This window comes from Alosa sapidissima, chromosome 3, assembly GCF_018492685.1.
Source record: "Alosa sapidissima isolate fAloSap1 chromosome 3, fAloSap1.pri, whole genome shotgun sequence".
Taxonomy (NCBI): domain Eukaryota; kingdom Metazoa; phylum Chordata; class Actinopteri; order Clupeiformes; family Clupeidae; genus Alosa; species Alosa sapidissima.
In genome coordinates, this window is record NC_055959.1 from 294,856 (window position 1) to 311,932 (window position 17,077).

Genomic DNA, 17,077 nt, shown 5'->3' on the forward strand with positions numbered 1-17,077 from the left:
CCTGCTGCGGCGAATCCAAGTGAATCATTCAGTTTTGACCTGAACAGACAAACTCTTCAGGATGCTCAAAAATAAGACCCTGTCTTGAAAACAGTCACCGTATAAGTCTTGAGTGACAGTAGACCACCCTTTTCACAGCTGAAGTGTGAGCTGCCTGAGTTACGTCCCTACTGGAAAGAGTTTCCCAGACTGGTCATTGTGGATTCTATATTATGTCGTAGGGTCAGACCCCACCAGGTAACCCTGTCTGTCAAGTGGTGGTCCCGACTAGGTTGCAGAATGAAGTCTTTAAGAGATGTTACATGGCCATTCCCTAGCTGGACATTTTGGTTGCAAAAGAACATTACAAAATGCAGTAACCCGTTGTTATTGGCCACACATGAGCAGGGACATTACTCAGTGGTGCCTCCAATGTACTGCATGTGAGGCACACAGGCCGCAGATTCCACACCAGCAGGCCCCAATGCAAAACATAATGACAACTAAGCCTTTTGAAAAGATTGCCGCTGACTTGACAGAACTGCCACTCAGTCACAAGGGCAATTGTTATATACTAGTTATAATAGACTACTTCACAAAGTACATGGATTTATTTGCTCTACCGGACCAAAAAGCAACGACCGTTGCAAAATGCTTGTTTGAGGACTACATTAGTAGAGTCTGCACACAGATTAGGGACGCTAGTTCGACTCAGATTTGGTCAAAGAGTTATGCACACACCTAGGAATTCACAAGACACGGACAACCGCCTATCATCCCATGTCAGATGGTATGGTAGAGAGAGCTAACCGTTCTATTAAAGACCAGATAGCCAAATTCCTCTACACCAAAGGGGGTGAATGGGATGATCATCTATGCCATGTTGAGTTTGCATATAATACAAGTGTGCATTCATCAACTAACCACACTCCTTTCTTTCTGACTCATGGTAGAGAAGCTTGTTTGCCAGCAGATATCATTCTTGGGGACTTGCCAACAGCGACACCTGGAACGCCTGGTGAATACGCCACGGCTGTGAGACACAGACTTTATTCTGCATTTAATATGGTAGCAAACAACACAGCGGCGGCAGGTGCTAAACAGAAGTATTACTATGACCACCACATGAGGCACAATGCTTATGAAGCAGGTGACCTTGTGTGGGTTAATCTTCCAACACTTGCCAGACACAAGTTGTCTCCCAGACCATCTGAATAGCTGAGGGGTGTGTCAGTATCAGCCTGTTGCTGGCTAAACTACTGAAAAACGTAAACGTTTTATTTATTCTCTTTACAAAGCGCAATCGATACATTTCTAGTGGTGTTACTCATATGTGACCCTGCAAGGCGAAACCAGTCGTTTTGGTAAAATCTACAAAATTAAGTTATTGTACTCACACAATATTGGCCATAAACTAAGCTTTCCAACGATATGTATATCGAGGGTATTGCAAAAAGTATCGCCAAGTTAACCGCATCCAAATTTGGCATGGTTCTCCGGTCACGATATGCCAGAAGAGGAGAAAATCACCTTTTTAAGTAAATGGTCACGTGCACAGCTATGATTAGCCTTACAGTAGTGTGACTTTAAAGCGGATGACTGACTATGCAGTTTCAACCATAGTTTCAACCGTGCAATGAGTCTTTTCTGCCCCCTAGTTAATACCTGGAACGGTCATAAGGTGTCACTATAGAATATAATTAATGTTATTTCGGGGGAAGTAAGGGGAGAGGAAGTTCTGTGTACACAGATTGTGTATAGCCTAGCCTACTTTTAAAATGTGCCAGCCTACTTCAATGGAAAACTTCTCCTGGTCCCTAAAATGACGCCTGGATATTTCTAAAAGTTCGTGCCTTTGACCATTCGTGCCCTGAAAGACAAGTCTTTCACATTCATATCCGGTTACATCTGCCAAGAACAATATAGAGCTGACACATTGAGTAACGAGTAATGAGTAGCCTAATGAGTAAATTAGCTCTACCATACCCTACCGTAAAACCTTATAGTGGCGTGGAGAAAGGGAATGACTGCTAATGTGTTGAATCTTCACCTAAATAAAGTAAGGGTTTAACAGTCAAAACGTATGTTTATGTGTGAAATTTGTTTACAATATGAAAGTGTAGACCAGGGTAGGAATTTCACGGTGGCCACGACGGCCATGGCCGTCGTAGCCCCTTGCGTTGGCCGTGATGCCCCTTTGAAAATCAGAGGTTTACAGGCCATGGTGGCCTTGGTGCCCCCTTCTTTCAATATTCTGCTTTGCGTCCTACTAATAGCGATTTTTATTTAGCCTGTGGCCTGTCAAAATAATCTTAGCATTCACAGCGCAAATTAATTTAGTCTTTTACGCAGTGGAGAAAGTGACAGTGCAAGAAAGAAAGTGCGTCCAAATTAACCCATTCTTCTCAGTTTAACTACTCGCGAAGTAGCCTACTCATCATCACACAGACATCACAAGTATCACATGAAAGAGCTTTTTCTCAGCTTTTAAACGATGTTAGCCGATAATTGCTGTGTTGAACGGTTCGCGATAAAAGTAAATAATATAATTCAATTTAATCATACATTCTACTGAAGGTTTTGCGTCCATGATCTCCCCACCCATTCATATCGGTGGAATACTTCACGAACCCTTCTTTTAACACATGACAAACCATATATAAGAATAAACAGCAGACCTTACCGAACACAAAGGTGTAAAACAGTCCCCTGTACAGTTAGCTGTTCCAGAGTAATCCAGTTTCGAATTTGCAGTTCATTTCGACATGCATGGATGTCTCCAAATTTGGGCTTTAAGTTTTACAATGTGTTTAAATTGTTCCACATGATTTCATAATGGGCCAAATACAAAATAAATGTTACAAATATCGCCTAGATATTGGTAAATCAGAGGACGGCTGACTAACAGTTTGTGAAAGTAGCCTTAATGATCACAAAATGCTAAGCATGCATCTAGGCTATTTGAGTTTCTTAAAGCTGAGCTGTGCTTAAATTGTTCAATACATGATTTCATAGCAGGCCAAATATAAAATAACTGTTATATGTAGCCTAGATATCTGTAATTATTAGATGATCAGAAGATTTACAGTTCTATGTAATATGTCATTTTTCATGTTTTTGTCATGTTTCATACAGTGATGCAGGTCTACTGCAGTGAATAGGCTAAATACAACTTTGATCATTTTTATATGCTATAGTTAACTTTGGCCTTGGTGCCCTGACATGTGGCCTTTGTGCCCCCCACCAAATATGCCCAACTGAAGGCCAAGTGGCCTTGCCCCCAGAATGGTGAAATTCCAAGCCTGGTGTAGACTGTATACTGTCGAATTATGTGAAAACGTGAAATTCAACTTTAACCTGTACGTTTGTTTATCATGGATTTTCTCAAAATAGCACCGTGCGCAATACGACTGGTTTCGCCTTGCAGGGTCACATATGTTTATTGGACAAAAAACTCGCGGAGCTTCACGTGTGTCTGGAACAGTTTAAAAAGTCCCCCCAGGGGGACCGCGATCTCAGAGGGTTAACTATGCTAATCATGTTACTTAGCTAGGTTGCTAGGCTGTTGCTAGGGTGCTTGAGGTGGTTGCTAGGCTTTTGCTAGGGTAGTTATGGTGGTTGCTATGCTGGTTGCTAAGATAAACATGTTGGTTGCTATATTGGTTGGTAGATTGTAACTGTGGAAGTGGTTGCTAGGCTGTTGCTAGGGTATTTGACATGGTTGCTAGGCTGATGCTAGAGTACTTGACGTGGTTGCTAGGCTGTTGCTAGGGTTAGTTATGGTGGTTGCTATGCTGGTTGCTAGGTTAATCTCATTGGTTGCTAGGTTGTAACTGAAGAAGTGGTTGCTAGGCTGTTGCTAGGGTATTTCACATGGTTGTTAGGCTGTTGCTAGGGTAGTTATGGTGGTTGCTATGCTATTGCTAGGGTACTTGAGGTGGTTGCTAGGCTGTTGCTAGGTTAGTTGTGGTGGTTGCTATGCTGGTTGCAAGGTTAAACACATCGGTTGCTATACTGGTTGCTAGGTTGTAACTGTGGAGGTGGTTGCTAGGCTGTTGCTAGGGTATTTGACATGGTTGCTAGGCTATTGCTAGGGTATTTGAGTTGGTTGCTATGTTGGTGGTGGTTTAATATAGTTGGAATGGCTGAACAGTTAAATAGGTGGATAGTTTAAACCAAAGATTCTAGAGCACTACGCGCAAGATGGATTACTGGCTGGAAAATACGTTGGATATGTTGAAGTGCATTCTATGACTCTACGGGCGCCATTTTAATAAGCTCAGGTGTCGTCACAGACGCTGGCTACCGTGGGAATCCTATGGCGCTGATCCTAAAATGTTATCAACATTTGTTCTTTAAAGCTGTATGTTGAAATTACGAGAAACCCAAATAGACCACACCATGCCTAGACCAGTTAAATATATTGTATAAAGACAATGTCGAATTATTTCCGAGGGTAAATTAGGCTAGGGCACTGACATCTGTCCATCATGCACCAAAACTAAGTTCAATAGACCTATGTTTGGGATACAAGGAAGTTTATTGTCACATGCATATAGTTACTGGAAGTAAGAAAAGCAGTGAAATTATGTCTGGTGTCAGCCTATAGCGTCGTTAATGTAATTTCGTTACTTTGTTGGGAAACGAAGTAGCATAGTCTAAAGGTAGCCTAGGCCTACATTTAAATTTCATTAATTCGTTACACTGAATAACTGTAACGTCCATTCCTGCATTAGGCCTAGGCCTATTCATATAGCCTATTTTTGTCTCCATGATTGCATATTTAAAATATGGATTAGCCTTGACAGGCTACATTATTTCATAGAGATGTGCGTAGTGTAGGCTACAACACGCATTCTCTCCCTGCGCCTCTCTCCCTCAAACGGGTTCAGCCTGCATCTCCCCTAAGCAAATCAAAACGGTGGCTTGTGCAATAACTGTTCATGCAGACTTCAACTGGCGCGGTAGCCTACACAACTTTGCAAAGTCAACTTGAATGTATCAATTTTACATTGACAAACTAACAAAGTTAGTATTAGGCCTACCCTATTTAACACAACGTTGTCTGTCGCGTTGTTTAATCGCAAACGCAAATTTATTCAAACGGCTAAGGAATTAACTGTAGCTTAATTTGTGGAGATCGAAGAGAAAGCATCTGTTTGACATAGGCCTACGCGAAGCCACGGACGGCACGGTCTACTTGTCAGTCTTGCCCGTCCGATTAGAGGGCTTTCCTTCGTTTACGCTCACCATCTTAAAAAGACGCGCATGCAAGTCAACACTGCGCTGAAACCTCAAGAATCAGTCAAATCGCGAAAAGCCACAGCTCCGTTTAATTGTCAGGTGTGATGAAATGCGTTCATAATCCACTTCTTAGGCTATGTCATAAACGTTGAATGCCTATGGAAAGGTTTTGTGGTAGGATTGTCCAATGGTCAGTGTTGCTTCAATTTGTGTTTTGATTTATGCGACGAACCGGGTTCATCAGTTTTGCGCAAGTTTAAAACGTTTAGCCAACTGTCAATTTGTCATTTTCGTTCTATAATTTCCATTTCTCATGTCATGAATGTGACATGCCTATGATAAGGCTTTGCAGTTGTACAAGATGGTCAATCTATTGTCTCAATTGTGATTCATGTGATGCGCACACCAATGCTGGGTTCATGCACTTGATCAGCCTAGAACAGGAACATTTTGGAGAGGGAATGAGAGAATGAACCACGCAAGAAACACTTTTTAATTAAACGTAGGCCTAATTTACAAAGACATCGTAAAACACTGAAAGTTAAAGGAGAATTCTGGTGTGATATTGACCTAAAGTGTATTGAAAAATGATACCGAGTGTGAACGTGGAATTCAGTGGAAATGCATGGATTCATGCATTTCCACTAAATTATTTTTGGAATCTGATCCCTTATCATACCTGTTCATTCTTACTCGTTGCTCGACTTATCGTGACTAAATTCAAGATGGCTGCAAACGCTAAACTTCGTGAAGATACTGTCTGTATAAATCGTCTTGTAAGTAAACTACCAGTGCTTTTTCAAAGTTATCAATGTCTCGTTTTAAATGTCAGGGCCCTCGGAAGTCTACCAATGAAGTGTGGAGATACATTGAGCCTCGTAAATGGGTGTAAAACAGTGATTTATTTGCATGGCTAGCACCACTATTGAAAAAGCTGTTGGTAGCATCGGCTAACTAGTGCCAGATTTTGGAGTGCAGGGGACAAGCCGAGATGGGCTATGAGACATACGTTCACACTCGGTATCATTTTTCAATACACTTTTGGTCAATATCACACCGGAATTCTCCTTTAATATTTACACCACGGGTCTCACGTCGCTCTCAAGATCAGTCGCGTGCTGCCCTCTTTTGAGCTTGCGAGAGGCTTAAGATTCACAATTGTGCAGCCTATAATAAAAAGTAAATAATGCTCAATTAAATAAAGGCATGTGCTTATATTACCGGCCTCCAAGTCTAGGGGAGCTTGGGGCACGGCACAACCACGTCCTCTTGCTTGATCTTAAAATACAAAGAGAACGGACAAGGCAAGGTTCAGGTGTTGCACACTGGCATTCCATTTATTAATTAAAATACTTTAAGCATCAATACTTAACTATTCAAACATGTTTAACAATGTTCAAACACACTCAACATTAAATTGATTAACACACACATTTACAGCATTAACCCCTTTTATAAGAATATACATGTGGTGAGAATAAACATTTAGCTCACTAAAAGCCATGGCCACATGGTTAATGGTGGCAAACAAACATTTGCTTGAATCAACATTTACTTTTTTATTTAATAAGAATCATCAGGATCATTCAACACATTAACCAGCAATTTCTACAAAATAACCTTAGATGGCAACATTAAGAATAAAATGACACATACCTTAAAATACAAAGAGAACGGACAAGGCAAGGTTCAGGTGTTGCACACTGGCATTCAAAATTCCTTCTTCTCTGCCAGCTATATGGTACCTGCCCCCATCCCAGTCCCTCCCTCCCAGGGTGCCATCTACAGGCCTGGAGATACTCTCCAAGACATTTTCCCTGACAGCAGACTGAATGTGTGCAATGTGTGCTATGTCATGAGTGTGCAAATACTAAAACATACAAACTTTTAATGGACAATATTAATCATAAGAATTAAAATGTTACCACAGAAACACACAAAACATTTCCCCTCTGGACCCCCAACACTTACGCAGCCTATAAGTAAAGAAAAGACCCCTGCAAAATTTGAGGATTTACAGTAGGCCTAGATGAGTAGGCCTAAATAATAGGACTACAGCTATTTTATCACTCAAGCAAATTGTTTTATTAACATATAGCCTAATTGCACAAATTAAGTCATGGGCGTAGATTTAGGGTGGGATGCTCATGACTAGTCCTAACCAATATTTTAAGATGACAAAATTGTCCCCACCAATATTTTAGCGAACTCATTTGTGCTGCTGATCATTCCGACAGCCAGCACGACAGTACAAGAAACGTCGTCATTTGATTGGCTGAAAACCCGAGGGGGAGGGGGAAGGGTTATCTGACACGCATGCTGCACACACATTGCTTTATTCTTGCACTGGTAGTCAAGCGAGCAGGTGTGTCAACAACAACGGTAAGTTACCAGGGCTGTCTGTCAATACATAGGCCTACCCCATAAAAGGCCAGAGTGAAACATTTTAATATTCCCTTTTCCCTTCAGCATACATACAAACCCCTTTTTGTGGTGTGTAGATCTATGCCACCCAAGAAGAAGAAAGGGGACATACGAAGCTTTTTCATAAAGCAGAGTGTAACTAAGCAAAATAACTAGCCACACAAGCTAGCAGTGGTAGTGACCAGGCTTTCAAATTATGCAGATTCTATTATGTGGAAAAATAGTATTAACTGGTGATAGCATATGTTACCCAGGATATTGTTAAAGATAAACCTAGCTTCTGTAATCTTTCAACCAAGGTCAGGAGTATTGATTAGGGGTGTGCAGCACGGTATCATAGAAGTCACGTTATCACAATAGATATCAACTTTGTGGGTGAGGATATCTGTCCAGACGCACACCAAACGTAGCCTCCAAGAAGGGGTTTCCGGTAATGATTAGTACCGGCATTGGAACCTCTGGGTCCTAGGGCAGAACAAAAAATGTTACAGGAAACTGCTGAGACGTATCAAGACAGCATTTTAACCTACTGACAATAAACCATACCTTGTTGATGAGATAAATGGCATTGGGGTCCTCCCTGAATAAATGTGGCAGGAGCAATGTGGCGAGAATCACCTGAAGACCTCTGTGGGACTCCTCCACAAATGCATCCTTGGCATCGTCATACATTTTAAAGAGATCCCGTCCTGTGGCTCGTCGTTGGCATTCTTCTATAATTTTTCTTGCTACAATTCCTATTCCTGACATAATGCTGCGATCAACGTCAACATCAAGCTGGTGGTTTGTTTCTGCAAGAAGCTTTTAATAACACACAAAAACACACAAATAAATATATGAAATACGTGCATAAATAATAGATAATTATTGCATATATTATGATGTGTCATTTGCACGTTTTAGAAAACTTGCAAAATACAAAAAAAAAATGTTGCCTTAATGTTAATAATCATCTGAGGAAGTTTTATGGGGAAATATATGTTACGTTTTTTACCTTATGTAATAAATACCACCTCAGGCTTATAATGAACATAATTAGGCCTATAGCACAAAAAAGAAAGAAAAGCTAACACCAATGTAATACTTTAGCATGTTCTTCTAACTCAAGGACGGCACACCCGTGTCGTGTAATATCTGTGTGTAAATGTCCCATTAATTTTCTAGGAATTATGTCTGAAAGTGGTAGCATACCGATGGGCCAAATCAGGCTCACAGACTACAGGGGAAACGTGACAGTTTGCAAGTTAACAAAGTGACAGTGAGGGGAGTGAAATCATACTCACTATTACTGGAAATCGCAGTGCAGGGTACTCGTCAAGGGTCTCCATTGTCGAATGGTTTTCTAAGTATACTGTTCTCTCTACCCTAGTTCGGGCCATTTTGTCTTGTAGAATAGACAGATTTGGGTGTTTTTTATGGCACTCAGCGTGCATCTTTTCCCGGTGGCATCCAAGGCTGATGGCATCCTCTCCAATAGTGCTAGTTCCATCTACAGTCTGCCAGTGACAAAAAAGTGAAGTACTAATAGTAATGATGTCAGCACAATATTTTATGAAAGAAAGAACACATGAAACAGGATCCTGAGATCCTGGACAATGTTACATTTTGGTGGGTTTCCCAGTTAAGTCCATTACCATTATAGCAGTGGATGTTGTTTCTGGCGGAGTTTTGCTTGAGGTCTTTTTTTGTTGAATCTCAGGAATGAACACCAAGGGTCTTCGTTCTTTTTTAAATTTATTTTTTAACATTTGATGCCACGATTCCTGTTTAATAAGAAAATCAACAATGCTTACTTATATAAAAAATTGTGATGCTCTTACAAAAACTACAAATTACGAGGATTAACAAGTAAGACTTAGATAGCCTTTCCCTGTGCGATCCCGGAGGAAATTGTACTTAGCAACCAGCGCAGAACAACTGTTGTTATACATTTTACTTGAGGGATACCTGCAAAATGCAAATAGGATCAAGTTAGTACATTTAGCTAGCGAGCTAGCATGTGTGGGTTTCCTATTGGGTTTACAGTAATAGCACGCAAGGTAACGTTCACTTCAAGAGCTATCTAAACATGTTTCCAAATAGTTACTCTAGAGGTTTAACATTCACAATATAGCCTACTTTATCCCAATCTTAAACTCTTACACACGTGAACATCTTGGTAATATTTAAAATGCTGTCTGACGACAGGTAAACAAAAAACCTCATGCTAGCGATACAACTAACTTTATGGCTAGCATTGTGGAGCCAAAGTGTAACTTTAATAGTAGGCTATAATGGGCTCAATGGAGATATAACTTTATAAACCGAATGAGAAGTAAAAATAGAAATCTTATCTCAATGTCATTCAAATGAATTTCATTACTAGAGCTAGCTAATAAATATGCAACTAACAATCAAAAAAACAATGAACAGGAATTGCTAGCGGTAAAAATGATACGTTAGCCATCAAAGACCTAAACTGTAAACGTAGCCTAAACACCGCGACGCTTTGAAAACACTTGTTATCGACACTTGAATGGGCTCACCATGTATCAATATGTCATAACTTTATAAATATTTAACTATAAATAGACACCATTACCCACCTGCAGATAGTTTGTTGTAAACTCAGGAGGCTCTGACAAACCAACTGACGAAATTTCAAATGTCCAGCTCGCGCACGGCACATTCTGGTTCATCCAGGAACTTCCAACCAACACGAACTATGAAAGGTTCTCCCAAGAACCTACTAGACAAGTAGAGTGACTGGAGGCCCTCCAAATTCTAAGAGTGTATAACTAACATTAGCTAAGTTAGTTTGCCTGCTAGCTAGCTTATCAGTAGGCTATACAGTCTCTCAATGGGAATTATGTGATCTATTTACCAGTGCAATAGCTACTTCTGTCTAAATAATAGGCCTATTTACCTCTCCTTATTCAGTGTAACCTTGGAAAAAGATCAATCGGGCCTTTCACACTGTCAGTTCTTGCAGTTCATTACCGAGAAAGAAAAAAAAAACAGCTGGTAACGTTAAAAACCGCTGTTCAGGTGGGCTCATAGAATTGGAACTGTATTATGAAATTTTGCGCTGAGCTTATTAAAATGGCGCCCTGTCAGGCTCAGAACGTACTTCATGCCTATGACCTAACTGATCTATCTTGCTCCGCTCTAGAATCTTTGGTTTAAACTATCTGTTTAACCCTCTATACCCCAATGGAATTCTACAACAATGCTCCTGGGAATTCTAAGAGAAAAGTGTAATTTGAGAAACATTTCAAATAACCAAGAATAACTAAAAATCTAATGAAAAGTGTCAATTGTAAGTTTCTTTCAGTTTAAAGATTAGAAACGGCTCTTTCAAATGATATATGACCCATTAAGAATTATATATTCATGTTTCCCATAGACGGCCATAGGCCTACTCACTTACAGTCTCAAAGTCTTTCACTAACAAAAAGTTATAAATATGGTTCACATTTCTGTATTAGAAGCTGGGAAACAAGATACTATATGAGTACTGATTTCATTGAAATAGACTGGCATATCTTGCACTTATTTGGGATTTAGCTAGACAGTTGAGCCTTACAGCTAAAAAATGATGAGGATATGAACTAACGTAGGCCAGAAGCATAGCGCATTAAACCGTGACTCATTTGAGCATGTCACCAATAACAGGGACTGTTAAACCTGACATAGATTTACGTTTTGTTTTACATGCACATCATGTTATATAATTTATCTAAACTTGATCAGTTGATGATATTGAACCTGTTGCACTCGTTCACTAACCTTCAACCTATCCTGTGCTAACATTACGAGTCTCAGACTAACGTACGTTACCTCAGTGAAGGTAGCAAATTAACAGGCTATTTTTTTGTAATCACAAAGATGACGAGACATTGGCCTACTTGTACACAAATACATTTTCCTGACATCCATAAGCAGAAAACACAACGGTGGTTCCCGCTTTGGTTATTAGTCAACATAAAAACTCATTGTGAAACAGATACATAAGTAGTAGTTTGCAATAACTGTAAGTGGGATAACGATAATGTTAACTTTACTGTACATGCCAGAAAGGAGTAATGTTAATGTTATGTGTTAAGATATAACTGCAAATAAACCTGGTATGGGTTTATCATAAACTTTATTGTTAATTAGGCCATGACCCATCACTGAATTATGCCTATATTTTGCTGGTGCTAGCTAAACTCAAACAGACTTTATCAGTGACAGTGATTTTTTTATGCCAGAGAGGCATTCATGACAAACGGGATGATGCTAACGTTAAATATATATTACACTTTCATGTTTTTATTTTGTCATTTTCTTACATCAATATGATCGTCACTGACGTCAAAACATGGTGGATGCACATCAATACTATCTCATCTAATGAGAAAAGACGCGGACGCTTGTTAGAAGCCATAAATCCAGAGGCACTGTAAGTCCTCAGCCGGTCAGTCAACATGCTAAACTTAAAAATAAAAAATATCTAGCTAAACTGGAAATAAAACAGTGCTAATTTAATGTATACTGATATCTTGTTTCTACTTTTAATATCCACCACTGATTTGGATGATGGATGGTTGAATCCACTAATTTTAATGGACACTGGTGTACCACACTAATTGATTTCCCTACCCTCAGAGGAATGACTTCACATGTGTACTTAGTAAAATGTGTAACAATCAGAGCATACTTCCCTTCATTTGCAGTCCAATATTTTCTAGTTGTAATGCAGGTTAAAACAGCAGGGTCTTGCAACACTTCCCTTATCCCCGATGGAACATATATCCAAAGGCCTACTGGCGAAGTTTGCCAAAACCTCCACTGGTCAACCTCAAGCATAAAGTCACAATCCGTTGAGATAATGTTCCAGTTCTTTCACCACTCTGCAGTGTGACAAATGAATCCAAGAGTCTCTTTCCGCAATTCTCACTGCAGTAGGTGTAGACAACAGAACTTGATACGCGCCACCGTTCTTCATTCCAGCGTTTTCTTCGAAAGTCCTTAACAAGCACTGGGTATGTATCCAGAAAACTTTGAGGCAAAGCTGACGCCACCTGTTGAGAAACAGAAGAGATAGAGCAGCAATCAGTTCTCGCATGTAACCAGACAAGGTACCAACTACATTAGGTTAGGATTAGGTAAACCTGGAATTGGTATGGGACGGGCAGTCAAAATCTCAAATGGGCTTAAACCTTTTGATCTTGATGCACGGCCTCTGAGGTAGAGGAGAGCCAAAGGTAGAGCAGTCAACCAATTCCATCCCATTATTTTAGTCAATTTATCTTTCAACATTCCATTAACATTCTGGCCATTTTGAAAACATATCTACAATTACAAGGCAATATTCATAACTTTTGCATTTTGTTAATTGATCAATTGAATAAAATCCATTATAATATATTCAAACGGGTCTGATGGTGGTGGGTGATGCCCTCCTTGGGTTCTCACTGTGGGAGCGGTGTTATGTTTAACAGGTAATGCACCTATCACAGTAAGCAGCTGCCGCGGTGGTGAATCCTGGTGCAAAATAAAGTTGTTCTATTGTTTTTACCATAGCTGTTGCACTCGCATGATCTAAACTATGAGTGATCTTAGCAACTATAAAAAAAAACATGATTTTGGTAGAACAGGCTTGCCTGTTGGAGTATGTAGCCACAAATCATCATTATTCTTTTTACAATATTTCCATTTTCTTTTTTCTTTTGTATCTGCCGATTTTTGTGCTTCTTTTAAAGCTTGACCTGATGTCACTATATCTGGTATTTGCAAATTCAAATTAAAAAACAATTGTGTTTTGTTCGAAAGTCTTAAAAACTCTGTTGGTATCCTCCTCTCAACTCCCCCCTTCGCGGCACTTTTAGAAGCCGAGTCAGCCCTCTAATATGTACTGCACACTTAATCACTGCTAAAGCAGAAGGAAGCTGAATTGCCTCCAGCAACAATACAATGAACTCTTTATGTTGTACGTAAGAAAGCCTCTTTCTTTCCATATTGCTCCATGGTCATGAACAATTCCCCAGCAATAACTACTATCAGTGTATATGCAAACAGATTTCCCAGCTGCCAACACACAAGCTCGAAAAAGTCCTATCAACTCGGCAGATTGGGCAGAAAAAGTTGGAGGGAGCGAGTAAGATTCAACCACTTCAAATTGATTCACCACAGCGTAGCCACTTCCTACCTCTCCAGATTCCAAGCGTAATGAGGAACCATCGACATAAAAAATTAAGTCAGGGTTAGTAAGGGGTTCCTCAGATATATCAGGACGAGGTTTAGTACAAATTGTTATGACATCACAACAATCATGGCTTTCGCCATCTTCGGCGGTAGGTAATAATGTCGATGGGTTGAGGGTGGTACAACGTACAAGTGTGACATGTGCTAAAGTCAATAACACATGTTGGTACGAGAGGAGGCGGGCAGTTGTCAGATGTGATGTCTTTGCTTGTAAAAGCAATGCATGCACGTCATGTGGAACATGAACAGTCAAAGGATGCATTAATACTAGATCCACACAAGCCATTACTGCATTTGAAGCAGCTGCAACAGACTTCAAACAAGGCACCCAGCCTCTTGCTACCGGATCCAGTCTCTTTGACAAATAGGCTATTGGTCTATACTGTCCACCATGCAATTGACATAATACCCCAGACATGGAACCTCCTTTTTCACACACAAACAAATGAAAATCAAGATCATAATTAGGCAATCCCAAAGCTGGAGCTGAAGCTAAAGCTTGTTTCAAAATCACAAAAGCAGTCTCACAGTCGTCAGTCCAAGTTACAATGTCAGTCAAACTCTTACAAGCATTTGCGTATGCTCGGAGAGGTTGTGGCTTCTCCGAGAAGTCTAAAATCCAAGCACGACAATAACCAATCATTCCTGATTCATGGTCATGAGAGACGCTAAAGGAACTCGGACTACTCCGGCCTGCAACAACACCGGACTCGCCTGCTACTCCTCCCCCGGAAAGAAAGCGTCGGAAGCGGTGTGCGAGGAAGCAGAAGAGGGGCAAGCGCGGAGGCGTCCGGGCCAGGCTAGCGGCCAGCCCAACTCGCCCAGCCATACCATCCATAGACATAATATACATAGACGCCGCATCGACCACTGCTCCTTACTAGCGCTGACGAGATTTGGAGCCGCCATCTTGGACCGGTCATCCACTCCACTCAGTGTAATCTGTTTGGCCTGTGAGATGAGCTGTCAGCGCACTTAATTAATCATATCTCACTGAATACCGAACAGATTCTCACTCGTTTTTTTTTGCTGCAAAGGTCATACATGTAGCTATGATACAGGACACATGATTTAGCGTATTTTAATATTCATAGTGGGTTTAACAGTAATAGAATATTCTGATATATGATATAAAGTGACCTGACGTCCGATATCAAAACTGGGAACATAATCCATGTTTGACAGCATAGACAAAACTAGTTTGATACAAGTTTAATGAGTTAAATATAGTTCACAGTTGACAGAAAAGTTCCATCAACAGCATTATTCACAGAAAGGTTCTATAAACATTTAAGTGAGATCAGTGCCATTCAGACATCTGAGGGGTATTCCAAGTAGGCCTATGTGGTTTAGTGACAAACTTGGGTAAATTGACAGAATAAGTTGTAAACCTTCCAGTAGAAAAGCTGTATACAGGAAACATGGTTGTGTGTATTTTAATATTCATAGTGGGCTTAATAGTAATAGAATATTCTCATATATGATATATTATAAAGTGATGACATCCAATATAAACACTGGGAACATAACTAATCCATGTTTGACAGCATAGACAGAAACTGGTTTGATACAAGTTTTAATGGGTTAAATTGACAGAAAAAATCCATTAACATTTTCAGTTCAGTGCCATCAAAAATAAAGTTTGATGAACAGACATTGGTGTGGCATAAGTAAAGGAAATGGAGTAACTGGGTTCAATATCAACAGCATTTGTTAGACAAGTTCCATAAATATTGTAAAGTGCAAGTTTGTAGGTTTGTTTCTGATCCTTAAAAAACAGACATTGGTTTGGCATAGTAAGTGTAACTTCATCAATTCAAGACAAAAAGGTGACTTGTCACTTGTACAGTGTCAATGGGTTCATCAACAGCATCTGTTATTTACAGTTCACAGAAAGCTTTCAGCCCCAATGAAGAGATTAAATAAATAAGAATTAAGAAACATTTTAGAAACTGCTAAGATCAGCCCTGTTCATTGCAATCAGTAAAGAATCGTGTGTCGAGTGTCTTCACAGGCTCAGTGAGACAGAGGTTACTGTCATGCAGTTGGTTCTATGATTTCGATAACTGGTGCATGTAATTTTGTATGTTCCCACCTTGCTAAAATTGCTTGGGTACACTTTGGCTAAGAAAAAAGTGCTTCAGACAGCAGGTGGGCAAATAAGATAGCAGTACATAGTGAAACTGGGTAAACTCCCTAAAAGAGGACTGAGTCAACCAGACGATGGGAAAATGGGACACAGAGTGGTGAATGCAGGTGATGAAGGTGGAGCTCATAAATCAAATATTCAGTCACAGTGTAGCAGATGCCCTCCAATACTGCAATGAAGAGCTGCACCTTCCTCAGTTCCAGGGATGTGAGGAGACTATTCAGTTCATTCACAGTCTCCTTGAGCAAGGCAGTTGTTCTGGGGAGATATAAAATAAATAAATGAATAAAATGAATAAAGGAATTTGAGAGGCATCTTATTCTTGTTAGGGTAAATGACATGTGAATAATACAGTGTTGGGCAAGCTACTTAGACATTGTAGTGAGCTAAACTATCAGTTACTCTGCTATGAATAAAACACTACACAATACTACCACCCAGTCAAATGTATTATTAACACAAACACAGCAGTAGGCTAGTTCTCTACATAGGAAGCTACTTTAAATTGTGCCAATTACACATGACAAGAAAAGTGTAGCTTGTGTGGCTAAGCCACTTGATAAATAAAGAAGTTAAGCTATTGAAAAGTTACTTTATTCAGAAAATAGTGAAGCTACCAACACGCTTAGGCTACAAGTAGCAGCTAGCGATTGCCCAATAATATAGGCTACAGTCTGTGCCACTTGTGTAAAATTCGCCAGCCAAATCTAGTATGATTTATTTCTACAATAGCCTTTTTGTGTCAGTTGTAATCTAAGTCAGTGTTATGGAATATGACTTATTAAGTCTCAGTTCATAGCCAGGTGAACACCGAGTAAACAGCCTAGCTAGCTGGCTACGATTCTCATACAGCAAAGATCCTTGCTCCTTCTCAACTCTCTGGTAATATTCTATTCACAAAATACAACCATTAGTACGGTAATGTTAAATCTTACTTGAGAAAAGTAAATCCCCCGAGCCCTGTTTGCGATGGTTCGTCGATTTGAGCAGGAACATGCTGCACAGTACTGGCATCTTGTGTCTTCTGCTGCAATGCAACGAGGAGTATGACCG

General features: G+C 40.0%; 1 protein-coding gene across 2 annotated transcripts; it reads right to left on the reverse strand.

The window, feature by feature from the left end:
• Positions 1–7,650: 7,650 nt before the first annotated feature.
• Positions 7,651–10,777, reverse strand: LOC121705315. Of its 2 annotated transcripts, XM_042086228.1 has the most exons (6): positions 10,553–10,777; positions 10,233–10,372; positions 9,282–9,594; positions 8,931–9,143; positions 8,194–8,448; positions 7,651–8,112 (listed from the first exon to the last, which is right to left on the reverse strand). In XM_042086228.1, exons 3-6 carry the CDS (start codon positions 9,393–9,395, stop codon positions 8,011–8,013), a joined length of 684 nt encoding a protein of 227 aa, XP_041942162.1. In that variant the 5' UTR covers positions 9,396–9,594; positions 10,233–10,372; positions 10,553–10,777; the 3' UTR covers positions 7,651–8,010. The 2 variants fall into 2 exon arrangements, with proteins under 2 accessions (XP_041942162.1, XP_041942163.1); XM_042086229.1 differs by having other exon boundaries at positions 9,282–10,372.
• Positions 10,778–17,077: the final 6,300 nt, after the last annotated feature.